The sequence below is a fragment of the Alligator mississippiensis genome, chromosome 9, assembly GCF_030867095.1.
Source record: "Alligator mississippiensis isolate rAllMis1 chromosome 9, rAllMis1, whole genome shotgun sequence".
Lineage (NCBI taxonomy): Eukaryota > Metazoa > Chordata > Crocodylia > Alligatoridae > Alligator > Alligator mississippiensis.
This window is the reverse complement of record NC_081832.1, coordinates 51,345,113-51,371,693: the sequence shown is the minus strand read 5'-3', so window position 1 is coordinate 51,371,693 and position 26,581 is coordinate 51,345,113. Positions and strand designations below refer to the sequence as shown.

At 41.4% G+C, this 26,581-nt stretch overlaps 1 protein-coding gene across 5 annotated transcripts in view; it reads right to left on the bottom strand.

Moving 5' to 3' along the window:
• The window catches only part of SLIT3 (slit guidance ligand 3), a 964,832-nt gene that overhangs the window by 291,515 nt on the left and 646,736 nt on the right, over window positions 1–26,581 (bottom strand). For all 5 annotated transcript variants that reach the window (XM_019487139.2, XM_019487141.2, XM_019487140.2 and 2 more), the window contains 2 exons: window positions 12,175–12,246; window positions 248–319 (listed from right to left, as the gene is read on the bottom strand). In XM_019487139.2, the coding sequence (XP_019342684.1) occupies window positions 248–319; window positions 12,175–12,246 (144 nt within the window). The remainder of the gene's footprint in view (window positions 1–247; window positions 320–12,174; window positions 12,247–26,581) is intronic.

Genomic DNA, 26,581 nt, shown 5'->3' with positions numbered 1-26,581 from the left:
TGAAGAGGCACTCAAATAAGCAGTCTTCAGAGTGCCATTCTGTAAAGGAGCTTAGAGTTCTATAAACAGTTCGTCCTTTTCTTCTGCACAATCAAATTTTCATTTATGAAAGATTAAGTTGTTCACACAAGCTGACAACTGTGCAAAACCAAATCACCTGCTATTGTTTTATTACTGTCATCATCATCATCATTTACTCCCTTAGAAAGCTCCCCAAATTCCCCGTTTACTTTTACTCTCTACTTACAATGAGTTGAGAGATTTCAAGCCTTTGAATGCATCAGGAGCAATGTCAGATATTTGATTCTTGCTGATGTCTCTATAAAGATACAAAGGGAAATGCCATGTTACTAAAAAATAGAACTTTCCTGAAAATGACTGTCAATGCTATGAGCACTGTTTTTTACTTATTCTATTATTAGTTTCCATTAATGCAGAGCCTAGAAATCATAGACAATGATATCATTGTGTTGGATGTTGTACAAACACACACAACTGAAGCTTAAGGAGAGAGACAAACGAATATATGAAAAATAAACAACTGGCCAGTGTGAGACAGCATGGTAGGCTGTGGTGTCTGCCTTTCAGTAGTCTAAACACTGTAAAGTTTTTTTGTAGTAATTAAGGAAAGTTTAAATGAGAAGTTGGAAGTATAATAATAAAGTAGTGTTGTGGATGTTTACAGGCAGCATGAGATAAAGCACAAAAGTGCATGTTTGAAAATATAACAAGCTGGCATCTGAGGCTGCCATCATGGTGTGACAGACTATAGGCTTTACTGTGGTATTTTTGAGTTAACTGTGGGCACTGCCAGAAGTGACATTTGTCACGTGATCAGCACTCTGAAAGAGCTCTACAGCTGTGCCGTAACATGTACATGGCTGGAGAATGCTTCAAGAGTGGCTGATCACCAGTGATCCTGGTTCTCTCTGATTAAAAAAAACAAAACAAAACCCAATTTTCAATTTAAAAAAAGGAACCCCAAATCCACATTTTCCCATGATTAAAATAAAGCACCACTGATATAGTGGTGCTTCATTTTAAATCACAGAAAAATGTGGATTCTGGGGGGGGGGGGGGGGGGGGGGGGTTTAAACTGAAAATTGGGGATTTTTTTTTAACCAGAGAAAACTAGGTTCCTTGCTGATGCAAATTAACTCTCATCTAATGAGGTATCAGATGAAGGTGCTCCAAAGTGGAGCACCTTAGGGAACTTCTGTCAATCTCTGTACAGGATTGGGGCTGGGTTGATGTAGCCCATCCCCACCCCCTATGCTGTCTGCAGAAAGGGAAGAGGGATGGGGAGGGAGCTGCGGGCTGTGGCTTGCCCAGCTTGAGCTGGAGGCAGGGTGGGTGGATTGGCGCCCACCCACCTCATGGCCTCCCCCAAGCACTCTCCCCGTCCAGCTCAGGCTGAGCAAACCCCAGCCCACAGCTCCTTTCCTCTCCCCCATCCCTTCTCCTTTCCTGCAGACAGTACCAGAGATAGCCGGGGGGGGGGGGGGGGGGCAGGCTGATACTAGGGGAGAGGGCCTGCAGGCAAGCAGCTCCTCCACTGGATTGGCTCCAAGTGAAGCTCAGTTTCCACCCTTCCCCCTTTCTGTGAAGCGCCATGAATTAGAATAGAAAGTTGCACATCTGTCAGTGCCCTGTGTTCACACTGTTGTTTTAATAAGACTGTGCAACTCAGTTTGCCTCCTTAGCCTGCACACAGAGGAGGGGATAAGTGCCAAGGCTGGTTACCTACAGGTTGAGACCAGATGGACATTTAGCATCAGCAGTCTTGAATGGTTTTGTTGACCTATCAACAAAGGTGAGATGGTTGACACCCAGGAGGTATCCGGAGGGGATAGACATGACAAAAGGGAAAGAAGGCTGGAGGAAAATCCTGAAAGCTGCTATCCTGAAAAGTCTGGGCACTGAGATAAATGGAGAAGCTTTGGGGAGCTGGAGAGACTGGAAAGAGAACACCCGAGTATCTCTGGGGCTGCTCAGGGCTGGGTGGACTGGACTGGGGACAAAGCAGGGGACTGCTCATCCCTTTGGAGGGAGACAGACAACCTCTTGCTGGGTGGCCTCTGCCTCAATAAATAAAATGTCTGCTGTAGTGCTTAGATCTATGGGCTGCACTGGCTCACCCCAAGATGAGGTCCCTCTCTCAGGGTTTGAGCTGGATACTACCTCCCTGAGTCAGAGCCACAGAGAACCAGGGAAGGGCAGGGACCAAAGGCCATGGTCTCAGAGTAGGAACAAGCTTGTGAAGTGTGCTTCTGTTGTGAAAAGGTTAAGTTAAAAAATGAAGGTAGCTCCATTTTTTTCATATAGGACCAAATTATGCTAACACAATAAAGACAGAACTGAAAAAAACCTTTACTCCAATGGTTTTCAATCAGTGGTCCACAGACCCCCCAGGGCTCTGCAGACTATGTCTAAGGGGTCTGTGAGAGAAGAGTATGATCAATCAAAAGTATGTGACTACCCACACTTACAATTCAAAGGGGCCCACAATTCCATCCAAATTTTTTTAGGGGTCCGCAAATGAAAAAAGGTTGAAAGCTACTGCTTTATTCCAGTTAGAACACAACCATGCAGTGAATATACCAACAAGGCCATATTCATGACACACAACTTCACACCATCCTCCCTTTGGCTTGATTCGGCAAAATGCATGTATGTGCATGACTATCATGTAAGCAGTCCCACTTCACTGCTGCTGGTGCCAGCTTATGTTACCAGCTTATGTAGTCCTTCACATGTTACATTTCCACTATTATTCTGTCTCCTAGAACTCAGTCATGGATGGACGTCTGAAATCAATACTGCAGTGTTGTAACATCTACATAGAATCATGCATTTAATAAGGTCTTCCATTTTACAGGTATTTAAATTATAAGAAACGTTAGGTAAACTTCCTCGGCTTACCTCGTTATTAGAAACATTTTAATTAACAAATCTTACAGCTGTTTTCAAATATAGTGCCTTATAATCGATTTTTCTGTGGGTCTCTCTTATAAGGATCTCAAGACATACTCTGTGATTTAGTAATGTTTCCAGTTTCAGCATTGTTTCATTTTTGTTGACAGGGAGAGCCTTGTTAATGTGGTTCTTTACAGTTTTAATAGCTAAAAGTTGATAACAGTAGGAAGAGGAATATTTATTTTATTCCCTTTCTCAAATCTTTTTAGTAAGCCTGTTAATATTTGCTGCTTTGACTAGTAATACATGTTCAAATGGAAAATTTCACAGGAGCAGCCATACTTCTTGGTATGAGGCTTGTTTTATCCTGTGGTAGATGGATTTAAAATTATTATAACAATAGTATGAAGCAATGCATTACCTGATCAGGTTTAAACATCTGAACAGGATGCCAAATTTTGGAAACAAACATCTGAATCCAGCCTTAATCTGCACTTGCCATGTTTATAGTGAAAAAGGAATCTCCCTCCTCTGCATTTTAGGGGAGAATATAACAAGTGGTGCCTGAACTTGCATAAATGCCGTGCTGGATGATGTCATTCACCCGCTTTTTGCAGATACAGTATGTTCAGCATTAGAAGATAATTAGACACATCATCATTTCATTTCCATTAGAGACAAAGCTCCAGTGCTGTTGCACAGATAGTAAGGCTGAATCTCCTCATGCCTTGATTGAGGCATGAAGATTCAATTAAGTTTTTCCTCTTTTATGGTCTGCTGCTCTCTGGTAAGTTCATCCCACCCTAGTACTTGATCTACATCAAGAAAGAACAGGTACAAGTTTTCCTAACCTTGCATTAATGAGTCAATGTAGGTCATACAAGGTTAACTTCCTTAGTTTAGGATATCACTAGAATCACTCAGTGGAATTGTAGCTCTTTAGCAAGGATTTTAATAAGCTGATCAGGATTCCACCAAGCAGGGAATTCATTAGTCTCCTCATATTCTCATCAACTTCTGCCTATAACAAGACAGAAAAGATCTTTTTTTAAAAAAAAAAAAGATGTTTACCACACTTCTGAGGGTAGTTGCACTGTTACTTGATAGGTGTGCAAATTGTTTCTGCTGCTGCAGTAGGAAAGAAAGGATACCCACTGCTTTATTGCATGACTTGTGAAATTCCTTTAAGTTTCTTTACTATGTTCTCTAAGGCTAGGGAGAGGCATTACATATAAACCATCTTAAGTGATCAGAAACTGGTTTAAACCTGTAACAGAACAGATGTTCAGTGCACATAAACCAGTTTGACAATGGCTGAAACTGGTTTGAGATAAACCTGGTTGAATGTAGTATCAGACTTAACTGATTTGTGTCAAACTGGTTTATGCAATGTCTGTCCCAGACCCCTTGCTGATTTAAGTTAAGCATCCCAGCATGCTTTCTGGGCTGGGCGGGGCTCTCTGCTGCACAGCAGGGCTGGCCCTTCCCCTCTGCTCCCTGGCTGCAGCTCTGGCAGAGACTTGCAGGCAGAGTCTGACTTGCAACCAGAGCCTGGTTTCCTCCTGCTTTCCCCCTCCCCTCTCTACTCCCTGCTAAGCAGGGATCCCCTACCCCCTCTGCCTTACACAGACACTTCAGCATTAACTAGCAAACCACACGCTGGCTACAGTCCATGCTGTGGCAGACAGCAGTGTTGGCTTAGGGCTTTTTGGAACTAATCAAAGCTCAGCTGGTAATGTCCCTCCTTTCCTTCTTTGTTTAAGAAAAGTTTGAACTAATGAAAGGCAGTTTGTTTTCTGATGTGGTGATAAATCCTAATAACAGAGCTGATTAATGCTCTGTTATCATGGAGGGGGAGGGTATCCCCTCCCTAATCCTGCCACTCTCCTCAACTCAGCCCTGTGGAAGGGAAGGGAGGGCTGCTCTAGTGCCCCCCAGCTTCTAGCCTGAGCCACTGCAGGCATGTGCCTGCATTTCTGGGATGTCTGTGCAGTTACAAAGTGACTCAGCCTAGTCAGGTTAGACTAACCTGCAAAGATTGAATCAATTCAGGCTAATGCTTTTTGAATGTCTGTCCCTAGCCTAAGAGGTTTTGAAACCAGAGAGTATTTTTTAGAGCTAGTTGAATTCAAAACCACTGATCAAGTGTGAACAATATTTGAGTAGCTTTAATGTTCTAAACAGAATGCCTATTTAAAGAGTCCATAATAAATATCCATAAGGTGATTTGGTTTTCCTAAGCCATGATTTCTTTTTCCTAAACTAAACATTTGACATAGTCACTGCAATACTATTTGGGTCATTTTTAAAAATTTGAAGGATTTACTGCTCAGATATCAAATGAAGTGCTAACACCAAACACCATTGTTGCAAGCAGTGGGTATACATGGGACAGACATACCTTTCAGGTGGATGAAAACACTTGGCTATAAATATTGGTGCTCAAAGCAACTGAACAGCATAGATAAACTGGGAGGAGAAAGCTTAGTGAGGTCGCCATAAACTCTGAATCCCTTAGATCATTCAACCATATATCTGAGTTCAAGAAGGGGCAGAGATAAATTGAGCTTTGTGTTTACTCTGTGTGGAGGCAAGGATGAAAGATGGGATTCTTTTTGCCAATGGACATTGACTTTTGGGTACTGATGCAACCTGAATAACCAGGCACATAAACCATGAATATGCAGTCTAAACAGTGAACTAATGAAATAAAAGCATAAATACCATACAAAGCTCCCACAACATAAAACTACCATCAATTCAGGTGTTAGTCTCAGCCTCAACTTTAGAAGCCTCAACCAGCTATTTCTAACACAAGAGCTAATTTCTATAATTATAACACGTTGAAACAGAAGTCTGCTGGAGCTAATTAGCATGCTAATTATCAGCATCCCCACTTAGTTAAAGTACCCCTTCTGCCATTTCAAAGAACGAGGATGCTAATACATGACATGCTGCAGTCACTTAAATTAAAGCACCCCACCCCCCTACCTCTGGAGTGCATGTAAACATGCCCAAAGACCCTTGATATAAAGAACCAACAAGAATCCATTAACTTTTCTCCTTAAATTACATCTTCAGCCAATTAAACCAGTATAGTCTTCATGCCCTATCATTAATAGGTCTAAAATGAGTGTGAAAGGGTTAAGAAAAAACAAAGATGGTGATGATGCCAGAGTTGCCTTACCACAATCTTGTAGGGGCAAAATACTAGAGAATGACTGATGAAATGTTCAGCATTAAGAGCTATTTCTTGACAAAAATCCATCCACATTTTTGCTTTCCATAATGCTGGTATCTTGTACTGCTAAACGAAGATGTAGGCAACCTCCATCAACAGTGGGACAAATATCCTTCCACTAAATTGTATAGAACACAACATGGACTGGTACAGACCAGCATTGCATAACAGTTTTAGTCCCTTGATCAGGAGACAGCCCAACCCAACAGTTAAGCAGAGAAATAAAACATATTTTCTGCTATAGATGTCTGACCAAAACATCTACTGATCTTAGATTCTTTCTTTGACCTATCATCATTTATGTAAGCACTGATATACTGTGTGGATCACTTGGGGATTTTTTTGACTGGAAGTGGATAAATTATGTAACATGATCATCTAGCATCATGACACATTGTCTAACTGTAACTGCTTTTATAGTAATAAGGCTGGCACTAAACCCAGGAATTGCAGTAAGGGTGGTCTTCTTTCCCATATGAACATTTGTATTTATATTTATATGTATATTTAAATGGCAAAGTCCTACTTTTAATAATGCTATTTAATAGTATTTTCAAGAAAGATCCCAAAGCCTATGCCAATAGTGTTCCAAAACCCTATTAATGTATCTTGCTAATGGAATCTTGCAGTAAGCAGATAAATCCTTTACTGTTAATCTTTTTCATAATAAGCATAACCCTGAATTCTGAATAGCTAGCCAAGATATAGAAAATGATTTTTTCCCTAAGTCCTATAAAGCTGGAATTCACCCAACATGAAAACTTAAAGGACAGTAAAACATTGTCAAGTTCTAAAATTAATTATACCTCAGAAAGAATTGAAGTAGTAACTTAAATAATGAAAGAGTGGCAGGTTAGGTCACTCAGAAGGGATCTGTCATTTGTCACTGAAATTACTGTCTTGCTATCTAATACAGTACCGCTTTAAAAATACATACTGCTATATTGAAAGTGAGACAGAAGAATAGAGAATCTATGAGATTGATGACTTAATCTTTTAAATATTAAGATCCATATTTACAACTCCTCAACTACGGGGAAGGATGACTGGATTGGTAAGAGAGTTAGCTTCAGACCCAAAGCCAACATTTCAGTATTCAAAAGCAACAGCTAACTGATGGTTCTGTATCTTAGCAGGAGTGAATAGACAGGGTTAATCTTACCCTTAGATAGCACTCTTCTCATGGGAACAAAGATAAGCAGTACCTTCATGAGCAATCTTAGAAATGGGCCAGGGCCGCTAAATTACTTTTCATATTCCTAGAAGAAGTGTTTCCATACACTGACATGACAGTGAAGCAATTATAGAAACAATTTGTTCTGCCACTATGTGGGTTGTACTGACAGAGGACTCCATGGTATAGTACTAGCAGGATCTGGATAAACCCTTACAGGATTTACCTTGGGAAACACAGGAGAGGATTACTGCAGAGCCCAGGCCAGGCAACTTTTACTTAATATGCACAATACATAAAACTGACAACCCAGGATGTCCCATTGTCTGTAGTATTGACATCACCATGGAGGGAGTTTCTGGCTATGTTGACTCTATCCTTTTCTCATATGCCACCAGAGCTACCAACTGTTTAAAAGATACCACAGATGTCTTGCAGAAACTGGCTTCCATTGACAAGCTTCTAGCTAACAACAGATTAGCTACCACGGATGTCACACCAACATTCTTCATAAAGAAGGATTACAAACCATAAAGCACATTAGTCTCAACAAGAAAACTGTTTCAGTTTCCATTACATTCTCCTGGTTTCTCCTCGCACACATCTATTTCCGGTTTGAGGACTCTCTATACCTGCAAATGAATGGGACTGCAATGGTAACACATATGGCCCCTGAGTGTTTATGACAGACCTTGAAATCTGTTTCCTCCACAGCTGCCATTTCATCTACTTAATTTACCTAAAGTACATCAATGGCATCTTCACTGTATGGACAACACATGGGAAGGAATCACTAGGGAAATATCAAGACTTTAGTAATTTCTACACCATCCATCAAACTACTCCTGGAAGACTCTACCCAACAAATTCATCTCCTAGATACTATAGTGAAGGTTTGCAATGGCCACATGCCACAACATTGTATTGGAAACCAGCGAAATGCCACAGCTACCTCCATGCCACCAGCTTGCACCCTAAGCACACAACTATATCCATCACTTATAGCCAAGCTCTGTGTTACAACTGTATCTGCTCTGATCCCACTGAATGTGATACATATTAGGGCTGTGCAAAACACCATCATTTCATTTTGATGGAAGAGTGTTTCGTTTCATCATTTCATTTCGAAGTATGGTCCCGTTTCATTTTGTCGAAACTGTTTCGCTGTTTAGACTTGTTTCAACGTTTTGCCCATAGGCTATAATTTGGAATCATGAAAATACCTAAAACGTTGTCATTTGTTGCCTGATTTGGATGCAAATTGAAGGGATGATAGCTCCTTCTGAGGGCATGAAGCCTGCCAAGTTTCAAGGAGATAGGTACAGAGGTTTCCTGGAAACTGCACCTCAAAGTCTTGAAAGCAAACTTCGTGACACTTAGCATCAGTGGCAGCCTCCTGTCATCTGGCATGCAGATCCAGGGACTCACACCCCTGGGAAGGCTGTGGGGCTGTGCCAGACTCCTCCCAGGTGTGTAGGCCCCCGGATCTGTGCTAGATGACAGGAGGCACCCAGCGCCAGGGAAGACTGATGCTGCCACTGGCCCCAGGCAGCAGCGGTAGCTTCCTGTCATCTGGGCATAGATCCAGAGGCCTGGATCTCTGGGAAGGCTGCAGGGTTATGCCAGACTCCTGGTGGTGCGGGCCCCCGGATATGTGCTGGATGACAGGAGGTTGCTGCGGCTGCCTGGGACTGGCACTGGGCACAGCCCACACCTGGCACTGGGCTCCATGGAACTCAGCCCAGCAGTGGGAGGCAGAGCGCAGCTCTGGCTCTGCCCACCTCCCATCACTGGGTTGCACTCCAAGCAGCTCCACAGCTCCATAGAGCTCAGCCTGGTGGCGGGAGGTGAAGCAGCCTGGCTTTCCCTACCTTCTGCCACCAGGCTGTGCTTCGTGGGGCTGGCAGAGCTGATCAGAGTGCAGTTCCAGCTCTGCCTGCCTCCCACTGCCAGGCTGCACTCCGATCGGTTCCACCAGGCCTATGGAGCTCAGTATGGCGGCCAGAGGTGAAGCACAGCCCCAGCTCTGCCTGCCTCCTGCTGCCAGGCTATGCTCCAAGTGGCTCCACAGCCTCATGGAGCTCAGCCCAGTGGCAGGAGGCAGAGGGTAGCCCCAGCTCTCACTACCTCCCACCACCATGCTGAACTCCGTAGGGCTGGCAGAGCTGATCAGAGGGCAGTCCTGCCTCTCCCCGTCTTCCGCTACCAGGCTGTGCTCCATAGGGGTGGTGGAGCCAATCGAAGCACAGCCCCAGCTCTGCCTGCCTCCTGTTGCCAGGCTGCACTTCGATCGGCTCCACCAGCCCCATGGAGTGCAGCCTGGAAGCAGGAGGCAGGGAGAGCCGGGGCTGCACTCTACCTCCCACCACTGGGCTGAGCTCCATGCGGCTGTCAGAGCTGATTGAAGCACAACCCGGTGGCGGGAGGTGGGCAGAGCCAGGCCTGCGCTCTGATCAGCTCCACCAGCCCTACAGAGTGCATCCCAGTGGTGGAAGGTGGCGACAGCCAGGGCTGTGCTCCCTGCCAGCTAAACTACATGGGGCTTCAGAGCTGCTCGGAGCGCAGCCCTGGCTCTCCCCTGCCTCTCCCACCACCGGGCTGCTTCGAAACTTGAAATGTTTCAAAACTTTTGAAATGTTTTGAGTGCCCTGATTTCATTTCAAACCTGTTTCAATGCTTTTTGTTTCATTTTGATTTCACTGTTTCGAGCTTGAAATGCATCAAAACAGCTTTGAAACAAAACACTCGGCAAAATTTTGCACAGCCCTAATACATATCTTAAGGATATAGATCAGGGATTCTTAGAATAACAATACAACCCCAAAACCATAACCACTCAAATCAACAAAGTCAGACTCAGACCACATTATGACCTGCTACTGTACCAACTCCAGGATAGGGACAATCTACTCATCATCTACAACCCCTGGCTTGAACAACTTAGACATATCATTAATGCCCTCCAAACCCTCCTGCAAAAGGATGACCATTTCAAAGTAGTCATGGAGGACAAACCAGTCCTGGCTTACAGACAGCCTTCCAACCTCAAATGGTATCTCTCTAGTAATAGGCTACCTAACTCGAAGTCTTACTGTGGCACCAGGACTTGCAAGGGACCCAAATGCCTTCTGTGCCCAAGCATCAATTCAGATGACATCATCACTGAAAAGAATAACAGATTATAACATCCAAGGTTCATTCACCTGTAACTCCACCAATGTCATATATGCCATCACCTGCTTGCAGTGCCCCTCCCTCTGCTGTCTACACTGAAAAGACTGAATGATCCCTACGTTACAGAATGAGTGACCACTGCTTTGAGATCAGCTGCAGAAAGACATGCAAGTCAGTGGCGGAACACTTTAACCTCCCTGGACACTACATTGCTGACCTGAGGGTGACTGTTCTCAGATAAACTTTTAAAAACAAATTTAAACAGGAAAGTGCAGAACAAGAAAACATCTACAGACTGGATTGTGTTAAGTATTGTTTGAACAGAGACCATGAATTCTTAACCCATTAGCTGGGTTACCTTTGGTGACCACATTGTTCCTATGGGTTTAATATTTGTTTGCTTGTCTCTCACAGCACTGCCTCTCTTCCCCTATCCTCCTCTCTCTCGCATCCTGCCTTGTCTTTTGTATTCTAAATTCTCTCCTTCTTATACTCTGCTTTCTGCACATCCTTTCACAGCATCTGAGGAAGTAAACTATAGCTCATGAAAGCTTGTGCTATAAATAGATTTATAGGTCTACTTTGGTTAGTCTATAAGGAACAAATCTACCCTGCTTTCTATTTGCCTTCAGACTAACACAGCTAACTATGTCTCTTTGCACTATTACTGTCAGAAGAGGATTAAAGATTCCAGCACTGTCAAATTCAAACCTCTCAGATGAGCAGCAACTACCATTTAATTTTTAAACAGTGGAGAAAGAGCCTCACCTTTATTAGTTTGTGTTCCCACACAGGTGTGTGTTTATAGGGAGTAATTATTGTCTGTTTTACCAATGATGTAAATCCATGGTAATTACACTGAAGTTTATAGATAAGGCTTTAGTTTAAAACGGGGCTTTTCAAACTTTTTTAATATGTGTACCCAAAGCAGCCCCCTTTTTAGTAAGTGTACCCCCGGGGGGGGGGCGCTAGATGTGGAGCAGGAGTGTGGTGAGTGGCGGCAACGCAGGTTCTGTGTGGCCCTGCTCTCACCTCGCCCTGGGCCTGCTCCTGTGAGGCAGTGGCACAGGGTGGCTGCGCCTTCTCCCTGCCTGCCCCCACGTACCCCTGGGACCTTTCAAAGTACCTCCAGTAGTACACGTATCCCCAGTTGACAACCCATGGTATATAAAATAGGCTTTGTCTTCAATTATATTGGCAGATTGAGGTATGAGAGAGAGGATGTATTTCTGGGATAATGTATTGTCACAAAAATATTTTTAATACAAGGACGTTTAGCACAGGAAAAGTCAAAATTTTTTAAGGAAACATTTCCCATGCTGTAGACAGTGGCAAATAAACCAATTTGATGCCAGCAAAATAACTAACTTAAAATCATCTTGGAGGAAAGGGAGTCTGTTTAGAAACAAAGAATGAGTACAACAACTAATTACTTCATATGCTACATGACAGAGAAGTGGATCTGAGTGTTACTAAGCATGTCATGCACTGGTAAGCATCCTAGACTAAATTCCCTGCAGTATTACACTTCGGAGAGATTACCTATTTAACTCCCAGAGGCTTTAGCACAGCATTTGGTCCTGTGTTTGTAAAATAAAGATGGCAAAATTGAAAACAGTACAAGCTATGAGTATTAATCTAGAAAGTTTAGTCCTGCTTTTAAACTTACATTCTCTTTAGTCTCTTGTACTGCGAAAAAGCTCCTGGGGGAATGGCTTTGATGAAGTTCTGTTCCAAGCGTCTAAAAACAAACACAGTTATAAAAACATTAACTATAAGACTGTGAAACTGGAATAACATTAAATGTTCTAATAACTTTTTGTACAAAGATAAAACTCTATTTGAAACAGATTTTCTTCTGAAAGCTACTAAAATTGTACAGATAACCTTCTTGTTTTTTGGAAGCATTCATCTTGCTGGCCAAATTAAACTCCTACAAAAACAAAAACAAAAAAAGGAAGACCCAACTACAATGTATTTCAATATAAATAGGAAAATTTAGTTCTGTGGGATCTAAGTCCATTTTCCTTTTCTCACAATAGATGTTTTGCAAATAACTACCCGCATCTCTAGGGCCAACAGAAATAATAAAATATTTTGTAAGTGTGTGTGTGTGTGTGTGTGTGTGTGTGTGTGTGTGTGTGTACACACACACATACATATATACACTGTCTATCAAAGAGAAGGCAGAATATTGTCAATTCCTCCTCTGCATAGTTATTACATATGAATTGCAGACTGAAGTCTAAATACGCCAGGGGACACTGAGGTCTCTCACATGCTCTGTAGGTTGGTGGAACAGAAGAGGTGAACTCCTCACCTTTGGAGAAGAGTTGACCTAGTTTTGAGATTGGAGCACACACGGTAATGTCTCAGTTAGGGTGGGAAGCCCATAAGATGAAAAGAACAGTTACTTTTAAGTGCTCAGCCAAGGGCCATGTCTATAGAAGCACACCATGTGAAAGGGGCATGAGTGTCATGTGCACGGGCATGGAGGAACAGCTGAGGGTGAGACTGAGTACAGTGAGCGAGGGCTCAGAGTGGCCAATATCTCCTCTGTGTGTTAGGAGCATGCCTGGTGAGTGTCTGGGTGGTTGCTGCTGTGTTGTTTGAGTGGCTGGAGGAGCAGCCAATGTGTTGTGAGAGGTGCAGCTGCATCTGAATACAGGGTGAAATGGTAATATGTTCAAGTTCTATTTTCCATGGTCACTTAAATTAAAGACAGAATATTGTCTGCAGGGACACACTACAAGACCATATTCTGTCACTGGTAAGGATGTCAGTGGTGGAGCAAGGAACTGTTAAGTTGCAGACCTGACTATGTGACCTTTAGGTAAGTCCTTTAGTTTCTATATCGGTTCTGCCATGCATAAAGTGGGAATAGCACTTGCAGCCTAACACAAAGACTAGGTAGATATTCAAAAAGCCCAAGGCAGAATCAATCTAAATTACACGATTTTTTGTAAGCAGCATAGTTTAGATCAGTAGCAAACAGAACACATATTTGCACTTTTTGGGGAGTGGCGGGGGATGGGGACAGGATGACAAATCTTAGATAAGGTTCCACCATTTTAAAACTAGTCTGCGTGTGTAAAACTTCCAGTTGCTGACCACTTATATTGATAAAAGTGTAATGTTTGTACCTGGCCAAAGTGAATTAATATCTCTAATATACTTTGAAAAATTATAATGCTGCATAAAATATATAGAGACTCTTTGTCTCTTCTTATGCTAGTTAAAGAATGAAAGGAGGGCCCCACAAGATGAAGGAAAACAAAGAAAAAAGAATACTTTTTTACTGTCTTAAATTATTAGGATCTATAATGAAAAAGGTATTCTGTATAAAACACCATAGGTGAGATTATCTGTAAAATAAACCACATAATTGCAAAACAGACTTGGAAAAGCATAAGGATCTATTTCAGTTTCTTCACAGAAACATGTCTAAGATTTTAAAAAATGCTCCTAGATTGCTCAGGAGGAGGATCAATGAGCTTAAAAGTTCAAAGAGTAAAAGTAAACTGCATTATGATCAACCAAAATTACCCAAATTGATATTGAAACCAAACTCTTAATTAAGCTCTTGTTTTTCAAAAATGTTGGTCCCTCTACCAGTTTTGCCCCACACATTTAATGAAAAAGGAGATTATAAATGTAATGACAGAGTTACCAATTTACTATGGCTGTCAGAGGCAGACTGAGTAAGGTCGTTGACGACATCAAGTTATGGGGAAGTGTGGTCACCCTAGAGGATAGCCTGGTGATCCAGGCTGACCTTGACAGGCTTACAAGGTGGGCAGATCAAAACCTGATGGCATTCAATCAGCTGGGTGGTAGTGACAGCACCATCACCAGCAGCCCTGCCCCCATCCAAGGTATCCCTGACTGTGAGGTGCAGCTTGTATGCCACACAGCGGATGCCAACAAAATTGGCATCACAGACCACCTTGACCATATTGGCCCCATTGTTGGTGACCATAAACTTGCGGAGAAGCTTGCCCTGCCCAATGACCCACCCCTGCACTAAGCAGTTCATGGACCCCATGATCTCCCTTGCTGTGTGGGACTCATCCATCACCTCAGCTTGAAGAAGAGCCCCCTGAATGCCTGACTGGTCGCACCAGTGCCCTGTGAGGGAGAGGTAGGTATGATCTCCACCCTGGCTGCTCCAGATGTCTAAGGTGAAATGTAAGGCCACCTGCGGACCTGCTTTCTGCAGCTCCTCCCTCAAGTACTCCCTGCATATTTCATACAGGGAAAGGGCACCACCATGCTGATGAAAGTGCTGCATGTGGGCATGATGGGGCCATGAGCTGCCTGAACCCTGGCCACTCAACTAAGGAGAAGGGCTGGCCATCCACAGCAAGCATCTCCCCAATGGTGTGGGTGATCTCGCTCACCTTTGCAATGCACTCCCCTTTCTTTCCACCTTTTCCCCCGTAGTTCCAGGGTGGCCTGCCTCTGCTTCGATGGGATGGGGGCTTTGGAGTGAGAGGGAAACTTCTTTTTGGGCATGCTCCCACTGCAGCCAGGCTGAGAAGGAACAAAGGCAAGGGTGTGGTGCCTGCAGAGATGCATCAGCATCCCTGTGGTGCTCATGTGTTTTGTTCCCTTGCTCCAGCTAGTTTTTGCTCTGCAGTGCAGGCAGATAGTGTATGTGGGATCATCTGGCAGCTCAGAATGATCCCAGACCACACTACCTGCTCACTTCTGGGGTGCAGGTGCGGATGCTGCCTTTCCCCCCCTCAGCAGGCAGAGGCACAGCAACAGGAGAAGTGGACTCAGCTGAGCCACTTGCCTCTGCATCCTCTACTTCAACCTCCTCCAAAGTGCCTTCTGGGGAAGCAGACCTGGCTCTAGAGGAAACTTGAGGGGTGTGGAGCACAAACTCAGAGGATTCCCCCTACTTCCCCAGAATTTCCCTTGCTATGGCACTCAGATCCAGCTCCAGCTCTTCCTCTGGCACTGGAAGGCTCAGCAGGGGAAATGAAATCCGGGTGGAGGAGACCATCATGCTGGTGTTGCTGCTTGTTGTCATGGTGGTGGTGCGAGTTATGGCTGATGCTCTTGGAGGGGATGCAGACTCAGGCACAGGCAGTGGCACTGATCCCCTCTCCTTGCTGCTTGTAAAACTAGTGGAAGCCTCATGCCTGCTTGTTGTAGCAAAGAGGCTGCATCTCATATTTTTGCTTGTTTGTGGGGGGGGGGGTTTGGGGGGGTGGCTTACGGCTCTCCTTCTACCCCCTCTTCCACCCCTCCCTGAAGACTTGCCAGCTGCCTTTCCAGCATGCTTCATGATGTGTTTCATAGCATTTTTGCCTTGGTGTTCTTCTGTAATGTTATCTGATTTATGCAATAGATGTAGATAATTGTATATGTATGTGTATTTATGTAATAAATAAAATAAAAATATATAGATGTATGTGTTCTTGTATACATTTATATTATAATATGCAATATATGCTGTGTTTTCCTGCACAGTGAATGGAATGCACCCTGTCAGAGAGCACAGATTTGGGAAGAATAAAAATAGACTAACAAAAACAAAAAGAGGATTTGGGGGGGGAGGAATAAATTGAAAGGAATCAATGAATATAATGATAAAATAAAAGGGTATAGAAAGCAAAAGGTATTGATGAATCCCACTTGCTAGACTGGCAACTAGGAAATGAATGATAGCCTATGTTGTCTGATGCTGCTGAAGACAGCTCAGTAACTGACCCAAAGACAGAAAGCAGTTCAGTTCAAATTGAACAGTTCAAACTGAACTGGCTGTTTTTCCATCCCTCTCCCAAAGCACTGGAATGGGAAGGGACCTCAGGGAAGGATCACAGGCACTGGCCAGCTACACAGTCAATATCAGAACTGTCCTTTCCCCTGTCCCCCCTCCCTCTCCTTATTTTCTGTTTCCTGCAAGCAAGCCCAACTTCAGCTTTGAAACTTGAAATGAAATGTTTCAAAACTTTCAAAAGATTTTGACTGCCCTTGTTTCAAGTCTGTTTCAAAGCTCTGCATTTAGTTTGGTTTCAATGTCGCTGTTTCGAGCTTGAAACAAGTTGAAACAGCATTGAAACAAAACAGCTGGTGAAATTTCTCACAGCCACAGCAAGCACGTACTTTGCATACTTTTAAAAAAACACTTGGATGTCTATCTTCATGGGATCATTTGACCCCTGAGGACTTCCTGCCCCTTGGGCAGGGGGCTGGACCCAATGATCTTGTGAGGATCAGCCCTAATGTCTATGAAATCTATGAAATGGCTTTGTAGCTCACACCAGAACGATCTCATCATGTTCTCTTATAGTGAAGGAATGAATTAGTCTAAGTATAAACTAAGTGATGATGATCCAAAAAATTAACTGCCTGAGAAGAAGAAGGTACAAGCACTCACAACTGTTTCAACAACATAGAAAAGAAGAGAGAGAAAGGAGTAGATCAAATGAAGTGAAGCAAGAAGCACAATGTGTGCCTTAAGAGATCTAGGGAAAATGAACGGGGAACTTATAAGGGCCATGGTTCTTTACTTGTCAGAATATCTTCCAATTGATCAGTTCTTACAGTGCATAACAAATATTCCACTTTCAACAATACTTTTCACTCTACTGGTAGTCCTACAATAAGCTACTAAATGGACTTGAATGGTGAGTAAACTAGTGTCTGTGTAATCAAAAGCAACAGTCTTTTCTTCTTACTTAGTATACAAGACAATATGAGATTACCCTCCCAATTAATTCTAAATATACTGAAATACTCATGATCAGTACTGCAATGTCCACAAATCCACTGGCATCCACATATTATTAAATCAGCAAACTAGAGGATTAACAGGGATGGATATTGGGGGAGGGGGTCACTGATGCACTTGCAGCCTACTTTGCTTCCTGTTCCCAAAGTTTAAAACCAACTGCCTGGCAGTGGCAGCAGCCTTTTTAGTCAGGCAGTGCTGGGAGAGCCAGTTGACTTCAGGGCCCATTACCATCTATTTGATCCCTTCTAAACTCTTCATTCAACAGGTGTTAATGACCTTCTCTTCTTCTTTTATATTTCACCAAGCAACCTGCCATTCTGCTGGCTCTTAGCTGCTCTGGGTAATGACGCTCCTATTTCATAGCCCTGTAGTTTGTTTTTAATGAAGTTATTTGTTTCTGCTTAAATCTTAAACTGGCAATAAAGCCCTAGGCCCCTAGAATATTAGTAAAGCTTCTAGTTTATTTTTAACTTGAGAAAAGTATGTGTTGTTTTACATGTGATATTGGGCCTCACCATGTGCACCCCCTTTTTCAAAATTCTAGATCTGCCCATGAGGATTAGTAATGTATACAACAAAAGCTGGCATGAAAACAGGCGTCTCCTAGACAGAATTTAGGTCAACTTAACTGTGAGCCTGTGTCCTTGCACATCCTAAAGTTCAACATATGTAGTAACTTTTAAGAACAGGCTGAGGTGCCGTTTGCCTATCTATCCACTTCACACTCAGATTGCAGTTTCATATGTGATAAACAGGTACGTACACATTTTTACAGGGACAATCAATAAAATAGAAGTGAAGGAGCGTCACTGAATAATAATTCTTTAATCCACAAAAGCAAATATAAGGATCCAGAAAAGAAGAAAAAAAAAATAAGGAAAAAATACCCACACAGAGAAAATGAAACTGCCATCTAGGAACTGAAGTCCACAGTTCCTGAATAATGGGAAAAGCAATTGTGGAAAAGAAAGAAGAAAAAAAATCTGGGATTCCAGGGGGTTGTTTTATAGGGTTTTGGCCAGAAGATCTTGAAATACAGCCATGAATTCTCTGCCCTTTGCCACAAATGAGCAGCAGATGGGTTGTGATTGAAATAGATAGTCAAGGGTGGTGTCACCTGCCGGAACATTTTCAGTTTAGTTCCAAAACAAGCTCTTAATTTTTAAGAGGGTCTTTTGTGAGGAATTAGGCAGAATAACTGATGTATAGTCAGCCTTATTGTGCTAATGTTATTGGGATGGAAACAAGCAATACACATTGCAGTGAGACAGGCTTATTCAAGATGTATTTCTGGAGTGTATATGGATTCTAACCTTGGCATAAAAAACACAGCTTATCTAACTGTACAGTAATAAATGAGTAACTGAAAATTAGGAAATAAAAACTTGGTCTTTACAATTTTTATTCATAAATTCATGTTATGGAAATAGTTGAAAATGGCAATTCAGTTATACATTTAGAAATGTAAAAACAAGTGTTTCATATTGCTGCTGTGGCGCACACCGACACAACACAAATGCTTAGTGTGGAATAAGACACCTCCAAGGAACAATCAGGTTCCAGCACAAGAGGTGCTGATGAGTCTAAGGAGGGAAAGACTTTACTATGAATCAGTGCTGACTCACCACATTACAGGGAATGATAACCTGGAGATGCTACCTTTCAAATAATGTTGATAGCAAAACTAATGTTTCAACTAGCTCCTGTAATACACTTTCTAAAAAGTGGAGTGCTAATCTGAGGTTCAAGGTCAAATTCTGTAAGTGGTGGACAGAACAACATTTATGTAGCATACACCTTTAGGAAGAGAACTTTTTCCCCTATAAATCCTAGTTTGTTACATAGTATTGTTGCATACCATAAAACTGTTTCTTCATTCTACCTCTGAGATGACTACGCTCTTAGGGCTCAGTGAAGTAGTATGTCATGTTTCAGTAGAGTATGATGATGCTTAATTTCTGCAAAAGTATTCCGATTTTTAAATGGAAAAGGCAAGTGCCAAATAATATATATATATATTTTTTTTTTACTGAGGACTTGAACCATTTCCCCAGAGTTCTGAATATCTACATTGTTTGGCTTTGTAGTCAATATTTTAAATAGTTGAAAAATGAATGGAATATTCCAGAAAATTTGTCTTCATTATTGGCCAATATTTCATTTTTACTGACTTTTTCTAACTACTGCCATTTAAAAGATATTGCATTCAACAAGTAGAACTCATGAGAATGAGCTGCATAGACAGACGTGATAAACAGACTTTCTGAAAGGTATTGTACACCCCTCTCATGGGCTTCTGCTCATCCATTCACTTACCACTTTCATTCTGCCATGTCACCTACTGCCTAAAAGCATCAAGTGTATTTCCTAGATGTAGTTTAGCTGTTATACTTTTCCTTTTCCCTCCTCCATTCAGATATGAAGCATGGATCTATCTGCCTTTGGAAATCTGTTTTTTAAAGCTTAGACAACAGTTCACATCAAAGAACAAGAACAATTTCCTTTTTTCTCTCACTCTAATAAAATTATCAGTCTAGAACACAAATAAGTCCTAGATGGATTTGAATGCATTTTTCTTCTAGTAACAGGATATGGTAGAGGATCAAATCCTTTCCCCACCTTTTTCTCAAATGACTTTGTAGCCCTGGAATCAGACAGTAAACAAAACAGAGAAAGCAAATGGAAGAGGATGCAGTTAAAGGTGACAAATGATCTTTTAGCAAAGAATAAGCACTCAAATCTCATCTTAATCCATCTCAAGGTTCACTTAGGTGCAAATCTTTTCATCACCTCCTCATCTGGCGCCTGTACAACTGACACCCACCGCGCGAAAACATAAAGGATAAAAAAAAAAGAAGCCTGATGCAGCTTTCGTAGAGCCAGATCACATTCTTTGGAGTGACGAAGCTATTTGTCTTGAAGAGTAATTCCCACTGCAGAATGGGGGAGACAGCCATATTAATTTGGACCTCAGCTATCTCTCTTTCATTGAGGGAGAGAAAGAATTTGTTACATGGCTCACTAATGGAGCAGTTTGCTAGCAATTTTCCCATTTCAAACAACATCTCAGCTGCTAATGTGTAATGGTTTGTCAAGCCTACCCATAACACAGACAAATCACTAGCTTGGAAAAAAGAGAGAAAGAGTGAAGCATCAGTACTGATAATTCTTAGCTGTCAAATGAATAGAGTCTACAAATCAGACAGCCACGCTCTATTACCAGTATTGTTGTGCTTTGCTTGAGATACGTCACAAAAGTCCCTTCTGCATTAGGCAGTCATGAACTTCCCAGCTGGAAAAGGGTGAGAGTAAGTAAAACAGCCAATCTGCTCCATGGATCAGTGTTGCTCTACTTACAATGCCAAGGTTCTTGAATGTTTACAGCATCTGGGTGGCCAATAGTTGAAATCAATATGGGGTAGAAGAAGCAAGGATCAAATGAGTGTGCATCAGTACTTCACTGGTTCTCATTTGTCTGGCAGAAAAGATAGAGCCTGTCTAAAGGTCAGTGGGAATGATTAACCTTTACTCCTGTGGCCTAAAAGGATGGAGTGCAGAAATGCAGGAATTTGCAGGATGGCAGATCAAGGCTACTTGTGGGAAATGTATTAAAATGTATTAATTAATCTTATCCAGTGGGATAAAGAGCTTGAGGCTAGAAACAGGAGACTATAGCTAGATGATGGGAATCTCTAGAAAGTGTTAAGCCCAACAAGAGATGATATTTTCCCTGAAACAGTGAGAAAAATAAGTATGTTGCGCCCTACACTTGGACTTTGATGAAGGAAGCTCTACTGGACATTTGGCCTTGATATAGGAACAGGACATGCCTTAGATTTACTCTTCTTCGAAAAAAAATTCTCTCTCATATGAGCTTTGAGGCCTGATTTAGGGATTCTGAACTCTTTCCTGCCTTCAATGACCCATCCCATTCTATTAGACTAGGTGCACAATAATTACACATCACTGATTACTAGGGAAAAGCATTCAACTGTTTATCCAAAGATAAGCACCATTTAAAATGTCCTCTGGTTGCAGAAGAGGTTTTGCTCTGGGCTTATACAGTCAGAACCTACTATTTAGTTACTAATTTAATGAAGAAAATAAAATGTTACTATGGAATTAATGGAGCACACAACAAAGCAAGCCCAATAAAGAATTTGGACAGCACCTTGTAGGCCAAGTCTGAGGCCATAAGAAATGCACAATCCTGTTTCTCAAAACTCTCTGTCGCGCTATGCTGCTAAACGATTCTCTTTGTGTCCGTCTTCTCTCTCCAACTCCCCCGATCAGGAAGACAACAGAAATGCTTTAATGTTTGTGTGTTTTCGCATACGTGGGAATAAAGCTGCTCACACTCTGTTCTTCTTTTAGGTAATACATACTTAAAGCTTTCAATCCCCTCCTAACTGAAGTTGCTGCTATTAACATTAGAAGGCACTGACTGCCTACATGGTTGGTTGCATTTTAGCCTGATCACCATCAATACAGCCTTTGAGCACCTATCAAATAAAAACAGTAACATTTATTATGAATCATAACAACCCCATAAAGTTTTTGTCCTGATACCCACTTCTCTTGAGAGTGTCCCTTCCAATTTCAGAATTTGTTGAAGGACAGAGAAACTGCAGCCAGTGATCTGTCTTCTTAACTTAATACAAAAGAGCAGATAGCATTTCTCTTCCTTGTCCCAATATGTTTTAAAAATTAGCTAGCTACCTCTTGCTCCTATCCACACTACAGCTTTAAAAAGCTAATAACTGAATTTTCCAAATTTAGGAAACCTGACACTTCCACTTCTACAGCCCTTTTCCAGTCTCTACCTTTAAACCCTTCTTGGTATCTTACTGAGGCTATTCTAGACACCTACCTCCCTTGTAGCTGTTACCCCAAGTAGTGTTAGATGGTGGAAGGGTTTCCCTTTCTTTGACTGGTAGGCTGGGAACAAGGAACCATGATCATCTCCTACCATCAGCTATCAGTTTTTGGGATGGGGTAGAAAATAAGAATGCATCTGAAGGGAAGGTTGCATGGGATTGCAAGACTCCTGCTCAGTGCAGCAGTCTTCACCTATGTTCTTCTTCATGTGCTGCAGGAGAGGTGTGGAAATGGGCAGGAAAAAGATCTATGTGATTTCTCTCTATATGCAGGCAGGGGCACTGGAGGGGATCTCAAAAACATCTCTCATAGGTTAACTGCTGTGGTCATAGCAGCAGTAGTTATTTGCAGAGAGGGTGGCAAGTGTTAAACAGGGCCAAATTCTGCTTTCCTAGGTACGATATAATAATGCTTTGCCACTTCCCTCATCAGGTAAAACAAACCTCTGATCAAGTTAATCAAATCACTCTTTTCAGAGTTCTCCTGAGGATTTTTGGTAGAGTAGACAAAGGATGATTTGTGACAACCCCATATTCACCTGACTTAATTTACAAAAAACTAAGATCATACTCTAGGGTAGAAAACCTCTATAACCCTATTCTCTATCCTTCCAGTGGGCAGAGGAATACCTGTATGTAGATCTGGGAATGAAAGAGACCTGCTTCATGGAAGATTTGGCAATTCCCAAGTCCCTGATGCTGAAGCGTGAAGCGAAGCTGCATGCTCCATTCAATCAATATGCACAGGTTTGTGTGTTCAGAACACTTTGGCAAGGGACATTCAGATCCCACTTCAACATGAAAAGCTTTACAGGAGACTCCTTATTCTGTGGGGTACCCCAGTGACTTCAATAGGGCAATAGAGGAGTCTGCCTGTGTGGTTTTTAAAGCAGGATCAGGTCCTTTATTTAAAGCAATTAAATGCTTATGGGATCCGAAAGTTGGCTCTGTTAACAAGGGGTTTGTTTAGTCTCCGAGCCCTTTCCAACTCAGTATTATGTGGGGATACGGTACCATCTGAAGCCTAGTATCGGGAAACTCATGGCTTGTAATTGCCAACTGGCAGTGTACAAACTGGCCTGCAGTTATATTTTATACATGTGAACAAGCAAAGGCTTTTAATTAATCAAGTTTATACTGCATACATGGTATTTAGTTTTATCTCTCTGTTTTTATTATTCTGCCCCATTATAGGAAGAATATCTCAATCCTTAGCAAATCACATGGGAATCTCATTATACTTTTTTAACTCCATAGCAGACTGGCATCCCATCTGATCCTAAAGGTTTGCTATTTCTCTGTACATTGAGGTAGAAACCTCCAATGTAGGTCTTGAACAGTGATCCCAAATGTCTTGATAATAGCACAAGCAATGCAGAGTGTTGAGGCAAAATGTAAATTTATACTTCTGCCAATTATGTCACAAAATATACTACGTTCAAATAGGTTTATGTTCCTTTTTCTAAGCCAAACAATATTTTTTGGATTTGTTGGAAGTGTCCCCTAGCATAAAACTAACTGAAAGAAAATGTCATCATATAATCTAGTTTCTTTCTTGTACATGATGCCGAAGGTTCCCCAAAATCTTTTTAGTACAAACTATAAATATGAAGTAGAGAAAAGGATTCAGAAGAAAAGATGAAATACAAGGACAGATGGAAAAAGTGCAAAGAGTTTCCCACATAGATAAAGGATTGTCACTGTTAATATTTTATTGAGTACATACTAGGCTTCAGATGGAACAGAATCCCCAAATACTGCTGAGTTGGAAAAGGCTTAGAGACTGAACAAACCCCTTGATAACAGAGCCAACTCTTGGGTCCTATAATATTATTTCAGGACTGAAAGCTGGGTTCTGTGTGCTGCATATCCTTTCAGTGGAAACATCCATCATGTAATAAAAGCTAGCAGGAAAAACTGTACAAAACATACCAATCACACAACAGAACATCTTCCTGTTACATCAAAACTGATTAGTACATTTAAAAAATATGCATGCCTTGCTATTCCATTTTTTTTCCTGATTTGTTCCCATTTCCATAATGAACTTTTGAGACACATACACACGATACAATACAATTATTACCTTGCAATATTTAGCCAACCTTGTAAATTGTGGCTTACAGAATAAGATGCAATTATAAGTTACAAATATGACTATGATTTGCTTGGTAAACTAGAAGGTTAGAAACTATATTTGAAGGACACCTGTAATAGATAGAAAAGGGTCTTTGTCTTTTTGTTGTTCTGAATGACCTCATCTGCTTTATTTTATAGTAAATTAGCCAATTTGATTATGTGGTATTATGTTATAGCCCTTACAGGTTATACAGAGCCACATTCGTGCACCTGGTGAGCTGACATGATGCCTTAGAAAACACTGCCAAGACTGCTCTTACAGAGTTTACCTTGGACAGAACAAGCCCAAAAATGATACAGGCAGAAGAGTGAATACACTTATAATAGTATTGTGTTTTGATTTATTAAAAACAAAACACATTTGCATGTGCTTAGCAGCCACAGGAATCACATGGCAGAAATCTGAGAATAAGGAAATACCTAAGACACATAGCATGGCTTAATCAAACAGTTAAAATGACCACTGCTTTGTAAAAATTCTGTTTAAAAGAAAAAAAACCTAATATTTACCTATTTTAATCTCCAAACAATTTCGGCTTCAAATATTTCCTTCAGGAGTTCTGGAAATACTGACCTATTGTTCTTGCTCACTCCCTATGGAGTTTAACAAAAACTAGGAAAAGAAAAATGTATGTATTGGCAATGCTAGTCATGCATACTCCTGTTCATACTGCACACTGCAATGCCCATACAAAGAAGAACCACCTATTCTTCTTTAGCTGCCTCTGTACAGGAAAACATCTTTATTCTTACCAACAATCACCGATTTACATCTTCTCCACTGATGGTTCAGTTAATCTGAAATATCTTCCCTGCTATTCTCATTTCCTTTTACTCAATGGAGAGCACCTCTATTACAAGCCTGGACAGTAGAAATATATTTTGATGGAAACCATAAGCAGACAGTGGCACAGTTTGCCTAATGAAATTAGAAAGCAGTAGACAAAATTGACATGTAAAGTTGTCCAGAGCCAATTGACATCAGTCAGTGAAAACCATATGATTCAAAAAAAGACAGGCAAACTCTTCTCTCTTACCCTAAGGACCAACCAGTGGTAATTACAGAGCAGTTATTAGAGATGTTATAAAAAATTGCCTTAAACCACATTATTTATTGCAAAACTGAAAACAATCTGTTATATTACCTTCCAGAAGAAAGTACAAAGGAAAAATACAGAATTGTCTTTCTCTTTCCTCCAAATTTGATGGGCACTACTTTTATTTAAAATGAAATTAGTTTTGAAAATAATTCTAAACACTGGCCACTAAAAAAAGAGACTTTCAAAGCTACATTTTAATGCAGACTAAATGGTTATGGATCCAGTTTTAAATTACTGAATACAATGGATTTATTCCACTAGAGCTATTACAGGCCCCTCCTACTACAATGGTTTGTTGGTCATGTTAATATATGCAAAATCAATTTTGGAAACACTAGCATAGCTATTCATTTTAAGGAAAACTAGCTCCTGTAATACACTTTAAGGGGACAACCTTCCACTCAGAGTAACATGCCCTTATTCTAGATACCTGGGAGACTCACTGTAGTCATGTAGCACCTAGATAGCAGAGCAGGCAGTAGCAGGGAGAGCTAGGCAGGCAGCTTTTCTACACCTGCACGTTTACAATCACAACATTTTTAATCCAATTAACCATTTAAATCTTTAAAATAGTCACCAACTATACTGAAGAAGCCCCAAAAAGCTTCAAATGAAGCAGTATAGGTGTAAACAGAATAAAAAGACCTCTGATGTTTATTTGCCTGCTCTACCCATTATACCATCATTCCTCCCAACACAGTATTTCTCTTGCACCAATTAATTTTTTTGAAAACAAAAAAATATTTGGCCAAGCGGCACATTCTTTAAAGGTACAGTGAACAGAAGATTACCAAGTTAAAACAGTTCTCTCAAGGAAAGTTATTTTGGTTTGCTATTCCCCTGACAGGGGTAGGAGACAACGAGCATTTATGTATAGCAACTGGTTTTTCCATAATCCTAACTGAACTTATTGATGATTTTCCTCAGTATACAAGAAGCCATTACATACCAAAGTAAATTCCGTATGATATGCACTGATGTTGGTTATCAGCAGAACCAAACAATGTATAAAACAGGCTCACAAAACCCCAAATGACTTGAGGCTCTCACTCACTTTGAACCAAGTCAAGGATCAGTTTTATGATTGAAAAATTTGGTTTAACTCTTAAATATTCTGTACACCTGTGCAGTAACTGATATTGGCTTGGGTTGGAAGTGCAAATACCTGACCTCAGCAAGACTGGCTCTTGTTATATTTCTGAGCTGATCAAA